The sequence below is a fragment of the Trachinotus anak genome, unplaced genomic scaffold (assembly GCF_046630095.1).
Source record: "Trachinotus anak isolate AG129_WGS33_773 ecotype Australia unplaced genomic scaffold, CSIRO_AGI_Tana_v1 ptg000012l, whole genome shotgun sequence".
NCBI lineage: Eukaryota > Metazoa > Chordata > Actinopteri > Carangiformes > Carangidae > Trachinotus > Trachinotus anak.
The window spans coordinates 23,828,263-23,846,132 of record NW_027273863.1 but is presented as its reverse complement, the minus strand read 5'-3'; the positions used below and the strand labels follow the sequence as shown (position 1 = coordinate 23,846,132).

The 17,870-nt window shown below is 40.7% G+C and overlaps 1 protein-coding gene across 5 annotated transcripts in view; it reads left to right on the top strand.

Annotated features, from left to right (window-relative positions):
* Positions 1–17,870, top strand: part of col11a1b (collagen, type XI, alpha 1b) — a 92,485-nt gene that overhangs the window by 38,813 nt on the left and 35,802 nt on the right. For all 5 annotated transcript variants that reach the window (XM_071490676.1, XM_071490675.1, XM_071490677.1 and 2 more), the window contains 22 exons: positions 205–267; positions 2,918–2,992; positions 3,517–3,600; positions 4,878–4,934; positions 5,560–5,613; positions 5,758–5,811; positions 6,213–6,266; positions 6,363–6,416; positions 7,195–7,248; positions 7,346–7,390; positions 8,147–8,200; positions 8,293–8,337; positions 9,801–9,854; positions 10,905–10,949; positions 11,278–11,331; positions 11,415–11,459; positions 12,461–12,514; positions 12,609–12,653; positions 13,621–13,674; positions 13,782–13,889; positions 15,081–15,134; positions 17,727–17,780. In XM_071490676.1, the coding sequence (XP_071346777.1) occupies positions 205–267; positions 2,918–2,992; positions 3,517–3,600; positions 4,878–4,934; positions 5,560–5,613; positions 5,758–5,811; positions 6,213–6,266; positions 6,363–6,416; positions 7,195–7,248; positions 7,346–7,390; positions 8,147–8,200; positions 8,293–8,337; positions 9,801–9,854; positions 10,905–10,949; positions 11,278–11,331; positions 11,415–11,459; positions 12,461–12,514; positions 12,609–12,653; positions 13,621–13,674; positions 13,782–13,889; positions 15,081–15,134; positions 17,727–17,780 (1,260 nt within the window). The remainder of the gene's footprint in view (positions 1–204; positions 268–2,917; positions 2,993–3,516; positions 3,601–4,877; positions 4,935–5,559; positions 5,614–5,757; positions 5,812–6,212; positions 6,267–6,362; positions 6,417–7,194; positions 7,249–7,345; positions 7,391–8,146; positions 8,201–8,292; positions 8,338–9,800; positions 9,855–10,904; positions 10,950–11,277; positions 11,332–11,414; positions 11,460–12,460; positions 12,515–12,608; positions 12,654–13,620; positions 13,675–13,781; positions 13,890–15,080; positions 15,135–17,726; positions 17,781–17,870) is intronic.

Genomic DNA, 17,870 nt, shown 5'->3' with positions numbered 1-17,870 from the left:
GAGAGAGAGAGAGAGAGAAGGGGGGTTGGGGGCTATTTCATTTTGAGGCTTATTTCTTTTTTAACCCATGTCTTTTCCTCTGTCTTTGTTGGCCTATGCATATGGAGTACTAGATAGACTGAATGTGGTGGGAATGCTGGTTAGCAGCAGTTTGGGATATAATATGCTACGTGTATGTGTGTCTGTGTGTGTGTGTGGTTTCAGGGTATTCCTGGTACCCCAGGATTGCAGGGTCCCCCAGGTACCCCAGGAGATCCTGGTGAGAGGGTGAGTGAAGGCTGGCCTCATTTCATAGCTGATTACAGATGTTTTTGAGAAACTCTGCCGCTCATTCTCTCCTTATCATGAATGTTAAAATTTAACTACAGTTACATTTTGCCTAGAGAAGAAAAAACAATCAATTAAGATCCTACGCAAACATGTTTTCAGGCTATAATTGACCCAAAACTGAAATACTAACTTTAACCTAAGCCATTTATCTTAGTGGTGGAATAATGGGAGTCAGCATGTATATATATATTTAAACGCCCCTGAATTTGTTATCCTGCTGCCTTACTATTTATTGGAAAACTGTGAAGTACTGTTTCAGTGCCAGGGAATGAATAATACCATTAGACACAGCTTGCTACTGCAGCAATTGGGGGAGATTAGTGAGGAGTGGTGCAAGGAAATGAGATGCCTATAAACTGTCAATATCCAAAGAGAAGTTCTGAGAAACAGCTGTATTGGTTTGCTGCAGGACTTGTGAGAGGTTCAAGGAGTTTGTAGAAGTAAAATATGTAGAAGTCTAAACTTTTCTAAATGTCTTGTTTCCCAGGACTGTAGGATTCCACTCATTTATATGATTGATTGGATGACACAGTATAAGTGCCTGTCCCCTCCAGAAGGCTGGATCTCAGCTTGTTTTTCCCAAATGTGGTGATTGCCCCGCACCCCTCTTTCATCAGCCCTTTAGCAGATCTAGTCTGTCTGTAAAGGTTAACCCTTTTTTTGCCAACTACAAAATACCCAGACACGCCTCTTCCAGTATGACCAGCACTCCTCACCAGTATAAAAGGCTTATTGTTCCACAGGGTCAAAGTGATCAAAAAAACATTTTGTTAGTCCAAAAGTCTGCCTCCCTCCCTTCATTTCCTCCCACGAGAAACAGACTTACTGAGGATTGACAGGGGCATTAAAAGTGACTCGTTTCTGTAGTCTTGTGGTTTTCCGTTGCGCAGTATCCGCCTGGACTCAGCGTTTGATTGGCTCATTTCTCTCATGATCACCATCTCTCTCCTTTCCACTGAAATACCACTTTCCCAGCCATGTAGGAATGTCATTAACGCTAGATGCCGCTGTGCTTACTGTAACAGCAATAGATGGAGAGTATTTACCACCTCTGGGAAAAGGCAGATGAGAACACATGGCACCAATTTGGGCCAGCAGTCTGAGATTGTGGCACATGACGAGACTGCTAAATAGTTCCTGGCTTCTCTGGAAACACTGGGTGCTATTTAGGCTTGATCTGAGTTATGATGAGTTTTTGTATTTGGGAAATCAGAATCTAGTCACATTATAATTTAACTGTCTGCTCTTGCTGTTTTTATTCACTATGAGCAACTTTTATGCATTCATTTTGTTTCTAAATAGTTTTTATCCACATGGTTCAGTGTCAGTGAAATATCACAACCACTTTTGAATAAACTGACATGAACAGACATTCATGGTCCGCAGAGGATGAATCCTAACGACTTTGGAAACCCCCTGACTTTTCATCTGGAACCAAACTGTTCAGCTCTTTGAAACCACTGACTAAAGCCTTAGCTATACTTTGAGTTTAATGCTAAAATGACGCGCTAATACCCCAAACTTCCTATGCTTGAAGTTGTTACTATGTTTATATGCTCAGGTAGGAATGTACACATGCAGTGATAAAGTTTGCATGTTAGCGTGCTAATGTTAAGCTCAAAGCACATCTGAATCTAAGCCAAGGCAGACTGAAGTCTCAAAAAGCTTCGAGCTAACGAATTACAGTTAACATTGATGGAAGTTTAGCTAGGTCTGTGTCTGACAACCTGATATTCCTTAAAATAGCCACTGTAAAAAGAAATTATCCTTTTTTTTATGTAACAATGTAATCTTCCCCCTGGTGCCATACAAAGACATTTTTTGCTCCACTTTGTGGTAAGCAGCTAAGAATGGCAAAATCCATCAAACAGTTTTGTTTTTCTGGAATCTAATGAGCATTATAACCTCACAGGGCCATGTCTGTGGATTTTTAGTCTTGTTATAAAGCGCTCCCCTGCAGTATCCCTAGGCCAGCTTAATGAAAATACATGCTTTGTCTTTGCTCGTGATTGAATTCCCACTCTTATTCTTCTCAGTAGGATTAGTCAATTATCTGTTTGGAATAAGCGACAACAGTGCAGACTTTGGCAAAGGACCTTCCCATTGAAATTATTGTGGGAGATAAAGAAGAGGTTTGCTGTGTATAGATTAGTTTTTCCAGTCTCTGCACTGTTACTGTTGCTGCTGTTGTTTGTTTGTGCTGTTATCAGTTTTTTCTTCTTTTCAATTTACAGAGCACCTCCAGGGTGTTGTAGACAAATGGCAAAATAATCATGTTATCTCATGGGAAAATATATGGCTTGCTTATTAACCCCATCTAATTAATTGCTCACATTATGTAAACACTATGTGCTGATATGCAAGTGAACAAAACGCCCACTGATTTGAATCCAATACTTTGAAGATATGGTTGTTAATCAAATACTGTAAAGTCCTTTTGAATAGCATCATTGTAGCTAATAGAGATTTTATATCCTTTGGTGTGGTTGTTGACCTCAGCTCCAGCTGCAGTACACATTCACACTGAGGCATGATATCTTTGTGATTAGAACAGAACCAACTCTTTCTCCCTCCTCTGACTCTCCAGGGTCCTCCAGGGCGTCCTGGTATTCCTGGTTCCGACGGTGTCCCTGGGCCTCCAGGTACCATTCTGATGCTTCCAGTAAGTCCCGCTGCTTGCCACATGCCCACTGGGCTCTGTTGTATTTCCCTCGCATACTGTGCACCCTCCTTCCCAGGCATTAGTCCCTGAACTCACTTCATTTAGTACGTTTACCTCATAGCATCACCAGTGGGCCAAAGGATCACAACCTTATTTTCTTTGGGTTACAAATCACTTTACTTGTAAATGTCAGACGGTGAAATGGAGTGGAACCAGTGACTGAGGCTTTGAAAGGCTTGGTGACACATATTTGTGTGTATATGTGTGAGTGTGTGTGTGTGTGAGCTGCTGCCTTTGCTTGTATGCCAGCGTATGTATGTGTGAAAGTGTGTGTGTGTGTGTGTGTGTGTGTGTGTGTTTGTGTGTGTGTCTGTTTTGCATGGTGACAGCTTTATAGGTTTAACAGAACACAGCAAAGATATGAACACACTCACCGGGGGAGGCCATTAGATGCCTCACTCTGTTAAAACAGACAAGTCTCTTTGGTTTTAACTGTGTTTCTTTTTTTGTTTTGTGGCTGACAGTTCCGTGCAGGCGGAGAGGCACACAAGGGACCTGTGGTTACAGCCCAGGAAGCTCAGGCTCAGGCCATCCTATCTCAGGCCAGGGTGAGTATCAGTGGTAAATGTGAACCCAGTGCATCCTAGTCCATTTAGAGAACACTTCATGACTTTCTGTGTCTTGGGTTATTCTAATTAGCTGCATACTCCAAATTATTTTTTAAAAAGTTTATAAAAAAAGCTTTAAATTACGCAAACAGTGCAGTGAATAATGAAAAGAGGAATCCCTGTTCAAAGCCCCCCTCATCCTATAGATTGTCTCAGTGTATAAAGCCACAGCAGATGTTCACACCCACTCAGGGGTCCTGATAACCACAGTGTTGAAAAACAGCTTGAAATATGCAGCTTTAAGCAAGGTGCGATCTATAGTAGAACACATGGAGATGATTAAGTGTTGCACAAACACTACATATTCACACATTCACAACACTCTATGGAGCTGGAGGACTGCCATAACTGGTGTTTTGTGATGTCTAGAAAGCACTTGTCACCTTTCTATATTTGTCTTTTATGCTGGAGGTTTGGCCCGAGAAAGGAGAAAGGAAAAAAAAAAGGCAGGAATGTACTGAAAGTGATAGGGACAAGTTGTAAGTTTTTTGTTTTTTTTTTGAGGTATTTGCATTCTGCTAATGTTCTGTATTAATTTGTTTGCCACATTGAACATATGCTAATGTGTGATTCGGTCTTAGTGTAACATAGGGCATGAATTGCTCCAGTAATCAGGCCGCAAATACATTCCAGAAGACTTTTTGGCAGCGCCATGCTGTGGTCAACCATGAACAGAAACAAAGACCGTAGTGGTAAACTGTGAACAAGAACAAAGTGAAGTTTGCACACTTTCAGATTCCATGCTGTACAGAGGCTGAATAGGAGGCTTTTTATTAGTCTTTTCTTTATTATTTGCAGACCCCTTTTTGGTATTCAGTCCCGTTAGATGAATGAATGTTGACTCAATTTCAGTATCACAAATTTCTGCTTTATCACAGGGATTAATTGTAGCATTTTAACAACCGTATCAAATTCATTTTTTAATATTGGAATAAGTACGTAAACAAACAAGACTAATGATGGTCTTCTCCTTGAGAATAACAAAAAATGTTTTCATCTATCAGAAGATTCAGGACATAAACAGATGCTTTCACAGTCTTACTGGATGTTAATAACCTGAGTGCAATAACAGGCACACATGGCTGCACTTCTAATGCAAAACGTACATTTTCTGATGTCGCCTGTCCAAGGAAGAAATGTTATTCTTGGATACGTCCATTTGTGTCAACACTGTTTGCTGATCAGAGGTTTATGAGTTGTTTCTGTCTGATCCACAGCTGGCTATGAGAGGGCCCCCAGGGCCAGTGGGCATGACAGGAAGATCTGGTCCTGTGGTGAGTGGCTTTTTACACACACCACTGATCTACTTACCACCCATTCATTGTACAAGTGATGAGAAACACGCTGCGTGATGAGAGCTACCTCCTGTGAGGGCGTTCAGCTTCAAGTACTTATCATTTTCTAACACACATTCCCTGCTTGCTTATGAGGTGATTTTATTTTATTCCCTAACTCCCTTTCTAATAAGAAAACTGACTGAACAAATACAAAAACAGATATTCTTACAGATAGACAGTTAGATATTATTTATGATAGGGCACAATATAATTTCACACACTCAGTCTTGTGGACTGATAATATCTGAGCTCTCTCGGGTGTGTCCTCCACACAACTACTGCCTTCATTAGCAACAAAACATATGGGTGATACACCAGTCCTATAATTCCTAGATACAGGAGGGATTTTGTGCACATGGAGAGATACTCCTGAAGGTTTCTCTGTTGCATAGTCACAACCCAAAAAAGTCACAAAATCTCACATTGTGTGTATTTGGATTTGCATTAAGTTCTAGTCCAGCCTACATTGTGTTGGTTTTGAGACCAATGTTTGGATGACAAAATATTTGGTGTCAGTGAAGATATATTCATTCATTAAAATTTATATGTCTATGTCTGATAGGGAGGTCCTGGTGCTCCTGGACTTAAAGGTGATAGTGGCGACCCTGGACCACAGGTGAGAAGGCAAAATAATACAATTGAAGTCTTTGTTTTCATGAGTAATTATAGATCTTTGTTGTAATTGTTGTTCCATTTACGTTATCTCCAGTAAGCCTCCGTTTTTCCTATACTACAGTACTTTTAAATTTATTTTCTGTAGGGACCCAGAGGTCTTCAAGGTTCAACTGGGCCTCCAGGAAAATCAGGAAAGAGGGTGAGAATACTTTTTATCCTGGCTCAAGCAGGAGGTTTTTAAACTTTATTACATCCATTGATTCATCTCCTCCAGGGCAAAACTTTGTTGCTACAGAAGAAAAAAGTATAAATTCCAAAATTTCTCGTATTTCTGTCCAAGGATCAATGCTACAATGCCCAGAAAGAAGAGCCAGTCTAGTTTCAAACATGGCCGTATTTCAATAAGTCAGCTGCACTCAATAATCATCTTTGCGTGTTGAGTCAATTCATAAAGTCGTGTTTATTTAACTATGAGCTAGTAAGAAAAATGATAGCATCTTCGCTGTGTTTATTCTCCACAACCATTCACGATAATTGAATATTTTCCTCTTTCTAATGTGATTTCCATGTGGCCTGACATGAAATTTGCATGTCCTTCAGGGTCGTAATGGAGCTGATGGTGCTCGAGGAATGCCAGGAGAGGCAGGGCCCAAGGTAAAGTACACACCAGGATATCAAAAAACATTTAGAAAAAGTGACACCTGCTATATTGATTGATAGAGCTAACCTTTTGTTGCTGTGCTTTTTCAGGGTGACCGAGGTTTCGACGGCCTCCCTGGTCTTCCTGGAGAGAAGGGACACAGAGTAAGTACGAATAGAGAGAATTTTGAGTCCTGCAAAAGAACAAGGTCAGAGGACAAACATCATCAGTGGCGTCTATCTGCCTCCAAAAATAAGATCCTGCTGTCTCTTATTTCTAGTCCCAGATGCTCATTGATCACAGTCTTTGCTGCTCTGTACCCTGTCCTTACGGCAGCGTCAGGGCTGACTGGTAGTTCAAACGCCACCTCGCATCCATCTCATTTATACTCCAGTGTTGACAGATATGAATTCTGTAGAAGTGGAACTCATTAGGGCGTATGACCCAGTTATGAGAGGTGGGACCGACTCCAGTACCACTTTGGCTGCCTTTAACCAGGCCAAGAGGCGAATGAGGAGTGCTGAGCTTGGCGTTTGTGGAATTTGGGCTTGTGTAGAGAGTCAAAAGGGAGAGGACAGAGATCATAGAGGGGTATTTCTAGACAGACTTTCATGCCTTATCCTATACTGAGTAATTACAGGGCCACCAGAGGTACACAGTGCTTATAGAGCACTAAAAATAGTGGAAACCATAGAGGTCCATGCCAATTGTGGTAGCCATGCGTACTGTAGATTAAAGGCAGTTTTGATGCCCATTTTTGTCTTTTCGGCATTGTCTCTGTACGTTTTCTGAATTTTTGACCCATATATTTTTTTCAATAACTAAAAATTAGGAGGATTTTTTTCTCTCGTAGCTGCAGGGACCAAGCTCGTGGACTCTCTTGTGACCCTGCCACTCCCACTCGTTGTTGATATTCCTTGTCCTGTGATCTTTTCTCTCCAGGGGGAACATGGTCCTACAGGTCCTCCAGGACCTCCAGGAGAGGATGGCCCAAGAGTGAGTAGTACTTCAGTCACCTTCCAACTTAACCTTGTTATCAGAAGTCTTCAAAAAATTCCTCTGCATTCCTTCATGTTTTCTTTTCTATCAAAAGGGTGAAGATGGCCAGGTTGGACAGAGAGGTGTGGCTGGAGAGAGTGTAAGTACATTTATTATCTGATATTACAGAACTGCAGCTCCTGGTAAAAGACAAGAATATGATGAAAATGTGACGATCATGTTACTCCTCTTCTTTGCTACCACAGGCCTCACCCCCTCATTCCTTCCCCTACAGTAATTTTAGCAATTATTTAAACACATAACCTCGCCCTCCTCTCTTTTTACAGTTGTAATGACATTCCTGTTTGGAAGGACCATTGCGTTTGTAATCCCGACCTTGCCAAGACGGAATAGCTCTGAATAATAGATCAAAAAATAGAATAGGGGAAATGTGTTGTTCTGTCATTACTCGTGAGAAACTGCCAAATGCTGCCTAGTTCAGTCTAAATGGTCCATAGAGGTGCATGAAAAATGGTTTGCTCCGTCATACCCACAACAACATTGTCCTTTTAAAGAAATAGTTGCACACTATTTCATCACAGAGTGCCCATAAGACACAAAAGCGCAGTCAGTGCACTGATTTGAAGTGAACGACTTAAGAATTTGAGATAAGAAACAACTTGATTGCTCATTCCCTGAATTGCAGTTACTAGTCATGGCCTCATGAGGTCAGTATTTTACATACTCGGGCCAATCACTTCAAGGATTTTCAGTGGATCTAATGTTCTGTATATAATATTTCTTACCACTGTTCTTCTAAATACAACACACAGTTTCAGTCATATTAACATGAATGGATTTGTTTATTTATTATTTTACATCATTTTTTTAAAATTTAAGTCATTTTGTTACACAGGGTCCTAGAGGTTTGCTCGGCCCCAGAGGGTCTCCAGGTCCTTCAGGACAGCGTGTAAGTACACCTCCTATATCATTTTATACTCATAATTTGTGTTCTAACGTAATGAGGTGTTAACTTTTCTTGTCAAATTATGATCTCCTCAGGGTCTTCCTGGACTCGATGGGCAAACTGGTCCCAAAGGAAACATGGTGAGCACTATTCATGTTTTGCACATGTGTAATATTTAGTTAGGGAAGGAAGAAAGTCACATTGTCAGAAAGTGACTGTTTTTTGCAAGACCACTTAAGCAATCACTATGTCATTTGGCCTGCCTGAGGCTGATTGCAGGTCAGTGACCTTTAACCGCAAGGTAACATCATAAGAATGGAGGTCAAGGAGCTCATCTGCTGATTAGAGATGGCGAATGGTAATGGTAGTGTGTCATCATACTCCTCAGACCTCTTCCATAAAACAAAGTCAGCTGACTTGTATTGACCATGATGAAGGGGCTTTAGGATTTAGCAGGGGGCAAAACAGAGAAGCCTGTCTGCTCATGGTCCCATCATGCATTCAGCTTCCCAGAGGGCGCAGTGGGATGTTTTAAATTAGGGTAACTGATCACTGGTCAAAACAGCTGGACAAGCCCACACACTGTCTGTGGTCACTGAGTCACTGAGCCAAAGAAACAAACAGCTGGAGAGAGGACACAAAACAATAGACATTTGGTGTGCTTCTCATTAATTTCTCCAGACTTGGTATTGATCGCGGCCTATTCTAAAAATCAAAGCAGAGCACTTCCCAAAGGGTTTATAATCCTCTATTCTACAAGCCTGTAACATATGAATGTTTTTAACGCATCCTTTACAAGTGAAGCACACAAATGTTTTTCACCAACGACATTTAAGCTCAGTTTTGAATTTTGCACTAAAAGTCCTGCTAACAATCACAATCTCAAGCAGCTGAAAATTCCAGCATTTGTATTTGGTGCTTGTTGTAACAGCTGGGGCTCAGTGTTTCACAAGGGTCTTGTCTGTTTTTGTATGTGTTTGGTTTGTAACACACTAAATCTCTGCAGGGATACCGAACAGCCCACCATTTCCAGTTAGTCCTATTAGTGTCAATCCATGCCCAGATGTCTCTGTAGCCTCTCAGCTTGTATTTAGAGAAAGTATTTCATCACCAAACGTCAGTTCCAGCCAGTCACCAGATTTTAGGGAAGGAACAAAACACAACTTTGGATAAAGCCAGAAAACAGACAGCTCTGCTCCATGAGCCAGTGTGTCACATTCCTTCCCTTCCACCTTTTTGTTTCACAATCTTGACAAAGATTGAATAAAGCCAATTCATCCATTCTATCCAAACAAGGTCACCCAATGTTTTCACTTAACCCAGTGCCACAGTGCCGCATCGAAACAATCCTTTAAATCCACTGGACTGGAGCAAAAGACAAGATGTGCCTAATGACTTTGCAAGGTTTACAATTCATTGTCTTTATATGTAGATTAGATTCATTTTCACTGTGTTTGTTTAATTTAATTTTTTTTTTTTTTTTTTTTTAGTAGTTGTGTGAATTTACAGTACTTGTGTAAATACCTTCAAATAAAATGTGGGGAATTGTGTGCAGCAATTAAAAGAATTAATTGCATCCTCTGCTTTTCTTTGTTATGTGCAGGGTCCACAAGGAGAGCCAGGGCCCCCTGGGCAACAGGGTATGCCTGGTCCACATGTAAGTTTAATTTCTTTCCTCCCTTTCTCTGTCTGTCAGTCTCGTCTAACCCAGTCTGATCACTCTGTCTCTCTTGCTGTGTCTGCCTCTCTCTCTTCAATCCCTTCATCTTTTCATCCCTTCCTGCCTCAGATCTGTGCTTTACATACTCCTCTTTGCCATGTCCACTGTGCTGTCAACTCAGGTGATCTCTCCCACTCCTGTTTTCTTACTCAGATGTTTGTAGACGTATTTTTGTTTTGCTCTCCTTCCTCTCTCTTGTGTCTCTCCATCCTTCATTCCTTAAATGGCCGTCATTCTGTGAGGCATTCCACTAAATTCAACCCAATTCAGAGCAAAGATTTTTCACTAACATTGTTTGTCTGTTGCCACGAAAAAGAAAAACATCCTTTCTGTCCTGCTGAGATGAGACATATTGTTCTCATTTGATAGCACTTAACCCTATTACACTGTCCAGTTGGTGGCACAGTGAAAAATATTCCATTTTATAGTCATCTGTAATACAAAACAGCACACCCAATCTTGTAGCCAGGGGTAAATGACCATTGCCAGGTGAGATTTTCAGTCCCGCTGACGCTCGCAGCCTCGATAGGATGCCGTCATTCCCCTGGAAAGTATTAGTACAGGTTGAATAAATAACTTGTTCTTTTTAGTTATACCTGGCCTGAGGCAGATTGATGCCTTCCAGTGAAGGCACTGGACCCTAGAAAAATAATACAGCTCTCTTATTTTAAGTGTTAATACCTTTTTTTTTAATTTTTCATCAGGTGAATTCTTGAAAAGTCTGTTAGATGTGTGACTATAAAATGAATCCTACAAAATAATGAACCTCATTTTGCACAGCTGAATGAGCAGATCTGAACAGGCAGCATGAAGTAGCCAACCAACAATAACAATGGTCGGTGGTGAATACATTACAAAATGAGCAAATTACAAATACAGTACAAAAACAGGCGCTCTTTTCCCCCACTTCATTTTAAATATCATGCAGCGCTGTTATGAGAAATGACTTTCTGTGCTAATAATAGATCTATTTCCGATGTCTTTCAGGGTCTTATTGGTCCTCAAGGTCCAATCGGGCCTCCTGGTGAAAAAGTAAGTAAAGAGGGAACCCAAGTCCTCCCTTAAGTCCTCCCACCACATCTCTGCTGTCCCGATAAGTGAATGTTTCAGTCAAGACCTCTTAAGTGATTCTGCAGATTCACTGCTGTCTGAGCTATAGGCCTTTTCTGGCTCCTCTGCACAGCACTGATGGCTAAAACACACACAAACATGAACACCCACAGACATACGCACACACTTTATACATTTTTGCTGTATGAGTACTCTTGCATAAATACTTATTTTGTGTAACTGAAAGTATTTTTAAGTGGTTTTGTCCCTCTATCCATCCTCTTACTTACCTGTTATTCTGTCTCTGTAGGGACCTCAAGGTAAACAAGGTTTGGCTGGCCTTTCTGGTGCTGATGGCCCTCCTGTAAGTAACACACCCAACGCTTTTTAATTTTTACATCATTAAGACAAAATACCAACTGACAGCATGTTCACCTGTTTGTCTAGGGTCACCCAGGAAAAGAAGGTCCTCCAGGCGAGAAAGGAACAGCTGTAAGTATTATTTGGTGTAGCTTTTAATTTGGATTTTATAGTTCAGTATATAATTACATTTGTTCTCGCTGGCAGTTTTACCAATAATTACATTTAGCGTTTGTTTAACCTTTATAGTGTGTCAGCAGGGCCAGGTTTAATATAACCACACAATTTAGATAACATCAGGTAAGTTGTCTCAGAAATAGAATACACTGAGTTTTTTATGGTCAGAATTTAGTCATATTACTGTAAAATATAGGTTAATGTTGTATAGTCAAATGCCCACGTTTCAGAAATGGTGATCATAATGTTATTCCAACAACATATACATGAGACAATGATTATTGTACCAGACAATCTGGCTGCATAGCATTTCCAGAGAGGAAGCAAGGGCATTGTACTACATTCTCCAGTCGGGCACAGTTAGGGCAGCCTAAAATGCTGTCGGGTCCTAGCTGGGTCCTGTATATGTTTTTTGAAATGGATGGATTCCAGTTTAATCCATGTGTTTGTTTTTTTGTTTGTTTGTTTGTTTGTTTGTTTGTTTGTTTGTTTTATCTTATTGTCCTTGTCATGTCATATCACATGATTAGCAGTGTAAAATTTGATAAGAAATCATTAAATACAAAAAATATCCAATATCAGTCTCACTGAAGTGAAATGCTATGATATTATCAAGCTTGAATGTAACTAATATTTGCTGTTATTTAGATGAGACTTGGTCAGGATTCTTTTGAATATTGTATTTTCTTTGTCCAGTATTTGATACTTCTTGGCATAAGATGCTGCTGTCCTTTTACTTATGCCCACTTAGTTTTGGTTTCTGTCTTTTAAACATGTGCAACTGTGTTGCATCTGTCTTTGAGGGTTCATTATGCGTTAAAATCCTTGGAAATCAGCAGAAAAATCTTCAATCAACATTATCTAATACAACAGAGACAAATCCCAGTAAAGGTTGATCCAAACTCAAGTAATACTCACTTTAACTGATCACATGACCTTTTTTTTCAACCCTTTAGGGTCCCCCTGGTCCTATGGGATCCATCGGCTACCCTGGACCTCGTGGTGTGAAAGTAAGCACTGTCTCAGTCGTGCAGTACCACCCTGCCCCGATACATTTCCATTTTCCCTGAATGTTATCTTGACTCTATTTGTCTCCCTCTCCAGGGTGCTGAGGGCATCAGAGGCCTTAAAGGTGGCAAAGGAGAAAAGGTAAACCCCTCTCCAGTCTCCTCTTTTTCTTCAACATGCTTGACAAATGTCATTCCTCTAACAATGGACCCATCAGAGTTGTAATTCCTTCTCAAATGAGGCTTCCTTTGAATCTAGCAAGTGGAAAATCTCGTGAAAGGCCCATCAGGCTGGCAGTTAAGTCATCATGCCACTGAGCTGTAATGGAGTGTGGAACATTAAACTAGCTGTTTGTGGGGCAGTTTCAGTGGAGATTGATCTGGTGCCATTGTTTTCTTGGATTGCTGTGGTTGAACGTAGCTTGTTGCTACCTCAGAGCCACTGTGTGGATTTTCCACTCAATGGTCAGGAAATTGGAGCTCTTCAGAGATTACCTAAAAACACTGAGTGTGCTGTTAAAAGCTACTTAAACTTTAATACTTCTGTCTTGTGTATCCTCTCCCAAGTATTTTACCAAATCCCAAGATTTCAAGTTAAACACTAATCACATTTTATTGTATTGTGGTTTATTTCACACATAAAATATGTCACAAAATAATAATAATATAATCTAATAATCAATATGTATGTGAATAATATGTAGCGCTTTCATGAAACAATGATTGTTGCACCTTGGAAAAGATTGAAAACCGTATTCTCAACTTGAACCACCAGATGTCAGTAGAATAACACACTGAGGGAGGCATAACTGTATGTGAATGCTTCATTGGAGTGACCACTAGGTGTCAGTATTAATCTGTCCTAAGGAGCCTGTATACCTGTGCCAGCATTACTGCAAAGCTGCCAGGATAAACTTTTTTTTTTTTAAGCTGTTTATTACCATCACTCTTGCTTTGTCACTTAAACAGTGAATTGTGTTTCTATGTTTTTGCTATATAAAGTATGGTAGAGTTGAACTATTTTAGTGAAGTGGCATAGTTTTGTCTGTGTTATACTGGATAAAACACTCACCTCTAAACAATAATACTTTTGTCTCTTTCATCTTCAGGGAGAAGATGGATTTCCTGGCTTCAAAGGAGACATGGGTCTAAAGGGTGACAAGGTGAATCATCATCTCTAAAGATAAAACCGATGCTTGCGGAGGAAATGAAAAAATGACAGGCAAGTAAAGGAGATCACTTTGGTTACGTCTGTTTTCTTTGCATCCAGGGTGAGGTTGGTGTAGTAGGACCCAGAGGAGAGGACGGTCCCGAGGGCCCCAAGGGCAAGTCAGGACCTAGCGGAGAAAGTGGTCCCATTGGACCAGCTGGAGAGAAGGTAAATAGTCAACACCTGCAAAGACTGAACAATAAAACTGCGGATTTTTCTTATTTCCGTAATTAATTAATGTGTTTTTGGAGTTCAAGCTCACTCTCAGGTCTAATGGCGTAGTACAATTGTGTTTTAAAGAGAAATAAAAGGTTAAAACATACACATATGGATAGTAACTCGTTTATAAGTAGATGCAGGAATACAACGGCTGGAAAAACAGACCAGAGTAAAGACTGTTCTTTTCTTACAGTAATTTGGGATGTCTTAAATGAACTGAACTGGAAAGACACAGGTCTGGGGAGAACTGTTCACCGCAGTTTTATAGCTATTTTGATCATTTGAAGTTTTGATTTACTCCACCTCCCTTCAGCTCTACAGAAGTCCCATTTTAATTGGCTTATGCTGACAGCGTTTCTCCACGGAGCTTATCTTGCCACATAGTATCTTTCTTTGTTGTGCTGCAGTATTTATGCTATAATAAATTAGTATTAAAGCTTAAAACAAGACATTTGAGGATAAAACGACATCATAAAAGCAAAGTAATGACTCCAAAACAGGAGTAATTGTGATGTCAGCAATTGTAGATATGAAATGTTGACAAATAATTAGATGTCATGTGAAAAAAAAAAAAGGAAGACTTTTTGAAATCTGCATTTGCCACATAGAGATGAGCTAATCCCACCTGGTGCAAATAGAGACTTTAATTTAACTCCCTTTTCAATGCTACTATTGCTAATATATATCAATAATATTTAAAAATTTATTTATCAATACATTTCAAATCTGCTGGCGTCCTCATCTTGAGTTGTTTAAAATTAGTGCAACAGTAAAGCAGAAGTATGAATTACCAGCACTGGAGTGAGAAGTAATGAAGTCACAGTCGGATCTGTATAAAAATATATGGCTTGACCTTTTTCTGGAAAGCACACAGGACAGTTACATCAGACTCCGTGTGATTCTTAATGACCATGTCCTGTCAAAAATGGCTTTTCACATTTGGGTGAAAAGCAGAAAAGCCTCTGCACGGATGATGTCATGTTCATAAACGTGGTATTAAAAAATTTCTCACACCAGAAGTAAAACTTTATGGTTATAAGTTTATTGCGTTTTACAATGCTTCTGTGAACTTTACTGCAGTCTCTAGTGACACAGTGAGAATTCATTGTCTTTGTGTCCTTTTCCTTTGCTCCTTTTTAGGGAAAACTCGGAGTCCCTGGTTTGCCTGGGTACCCTGGAAGACAAGGCTCCAAGGTAGATGATGAACAGTGTTGTACTGTTCAATGTGGAGAAATTCCTGTTGTGCATGCCCCTCACCCAGTGGGAGGTCAGAGAGCAGGACCAGCTGAATGTAGATTCAGCGTCTCGGTGAAGGGAATTTCAGCAGAGACGCTGTTTGCCGCCTTAGTAATGTGAACTGCTGAAGGGTTATGTGTATTTTTGCTAACTAGACTGCCTTTCAGTGTGAAATTATGCTTATGTATGTCCTTGCATGTGAGGGTGTTCTCTCCTGTGTGCCTGTGTGCGTAATACATACATGTATTGTTTACTGTTTTTCTTTATCAATCCTCTCAGTGACTTTCTAATCTTTTAAAGAGGTTCGGCTGATCAGCATTCACTCATATCTAAATTTGCTCCCACCTGCCTTTTTAAAACTTGCTGATTTGCTGACTAACCCTGATTCACACAAACGCAAACCCAAGCGGACAGCCGTTGTTCTCTCTCCACAACTCTTATAAGAAGCGTAACTTGCACGGTCACCTGCTGGAGTTGTCAGCTGTCCTCCTTCCTTAAACTCTTCCAGGCATTATCTAACAGTTTGGCATTCGCTGACCGTCGAGCCACAGCTCCACTATCAAGATGTGCTGCTGCAGCTTGTTCCTCTCTGCTGCTGTCAGCACTGACAGCTTGGCACTGATATGATGGGTCAGATACACCTACTCTCACAACATCCGGATAGACAAGTCTCCTGCTCTGTGTGGTAATGTCAGCAGGATCTGAGCTGAGCGTGGCGCATGCATTAATGAGAGACTCGGACAAATTGCACAAAGTCGGGGGGGAGGGGCACACAGAAGAATTGAGATGAGACAATTTCCATCCATTTGTCCCAGTGATTTTAAGTCTGATGTTCCACTTTGTTTAATTACTGGATATTTCACAATTGAATTATACTGTTCAGAAGTGATATCGGTGATGAATATGTAGTAAAAGCCTGCAGTAATAGCAAAGATAGTGAAAAACACAAAGGATACTCTTCTGTTTGTCTCCATAAATAATTTTTAACAAAGGCTGCCCACAAAGGTTCCCAGTGGAGCCCAGGATCACATCTTCTTTTTAGACTCTATATGCTTCAAAAAAGTGTTTTTGGAGAGAGAGGGGATAAAAGCATCTTGAGCCTTGTGCCACAAACGTCTTCTTCCTTTCTTCTGGAAAAGGGAATATCCAGCTTTTAAGCGTCTGTAAGTTAAAATAAAGTCTGCGGTAACTTATAATGAGAATGCTTTTATAGACCAAATCCTAATTTTAAAGATACTTTACTGTTTGTTCAACAGAACCTTAAGGGACATTTTTTTTTCCTAAATGGATTCATAGAAATGAAGTGCCTTTGATTCCATTGCAAAGCCCCATGATCCCATCGCACACTATCATAAGTGTTATACATTTACTTTTTTTTGGCAGACACTTTAATCCAAAGTGACTTGCAAGTGAGGGACAATGCTAAAATGTCACACTGTACTCGTGAGCAGGTTCAGGGTCAAAGTCCTGGCTCATTTGCAGCCTTTATCCCTCTCCATCAGCCTGTGCACGAATCCCTCCACTGGCTGTGTTTTTGGCTGCTGCACCCCATCACTCTCTGTTAACAGCTTTCCCACACCGTTAATTCTGGATGCCATTTGCAATGGCTTCAGTGGACTGTCTTATCTCTGTGGCACAAGTCAGGCTTGTCCAGTACCGGCTCTCCCTTCAGTTTACCGTAACTGCACCTCTGTGAAAAACAAATTAAGCAGCATAGATCCCCCATTCCTGCTGTCTCCACAGTGTTAGGCTGTTTACTTCTTGCAATTCTGCCCACGCCTCCCTGTTGAGTTGGCCTTGCTTCGATGGCACAGCATTATGCCGCGTATACATATGCATGTGAGCAGTAATGAGCACTATAGTTGTGCATTGCATCAGAGAATGTTTGAAACACAAAGCATCCAGGCAAAGAAATAGTCAACTAAATACAGCATTTATCCTACCAAATGTTGCATAAAGTGAGGCCGCTTGGTACCCCTTTTATTCACCCAATAGCGATTGCCCTCCTAGTATTTGTTTGACTGGCACCATCATGACTATCAGAGGACACAGACTGCTAAAGCCCAATAACTAAATTGCTGATGGGTATCAAAGGAGAGCCGCTGTTTCCCCTTCCCTTCTCTTTATTTGCTTCCCCTGCCTTTTTCAATGTCCCTCTTTGCCTCCTAACTGTGCTAACAAGCTAACAGCACCTCCGTCTGTCTGTCCGTGTGTCAGAAAGTCTAAATGGCAAGGAGCAGACTTTTTCCCTTTGAGTTCGTTCACAGCTTTTAAAGAGATTGCTCATTTATCTATGGGAATTCACAAACTATAAACTGTAGCACAGTGATAAGAATCTGCTGGCTGGTGTGGCAGTACTTACAGTATGTTGGGACTTTTAATTAGCTTTGGTCAGTAAAGCACAAGAGAAATTCTGCTAAGCCCTCTTCAGCTTTTGTAACATTGTTACTGCAGGGATCTCTTTATTTTATACCCTCCAGCCCTCTAATGTATTCCCCTGTCTGTCGCTCCTTTCTCGCTCACTCACTTTTTCTTTTACTTGTCTTGCAGGGCTCCAACGGCTTCCCTGGATTCCCCGGGGCCAATGGCGAGAAGGGAGCAAGGGTGAGCCACAAAATTCATTATTCTCTCCACTGTTAAAGACATGCACACTCAGCCACTGAGGGATTTCCTATTTAGCAAAGGGAAGTAAGT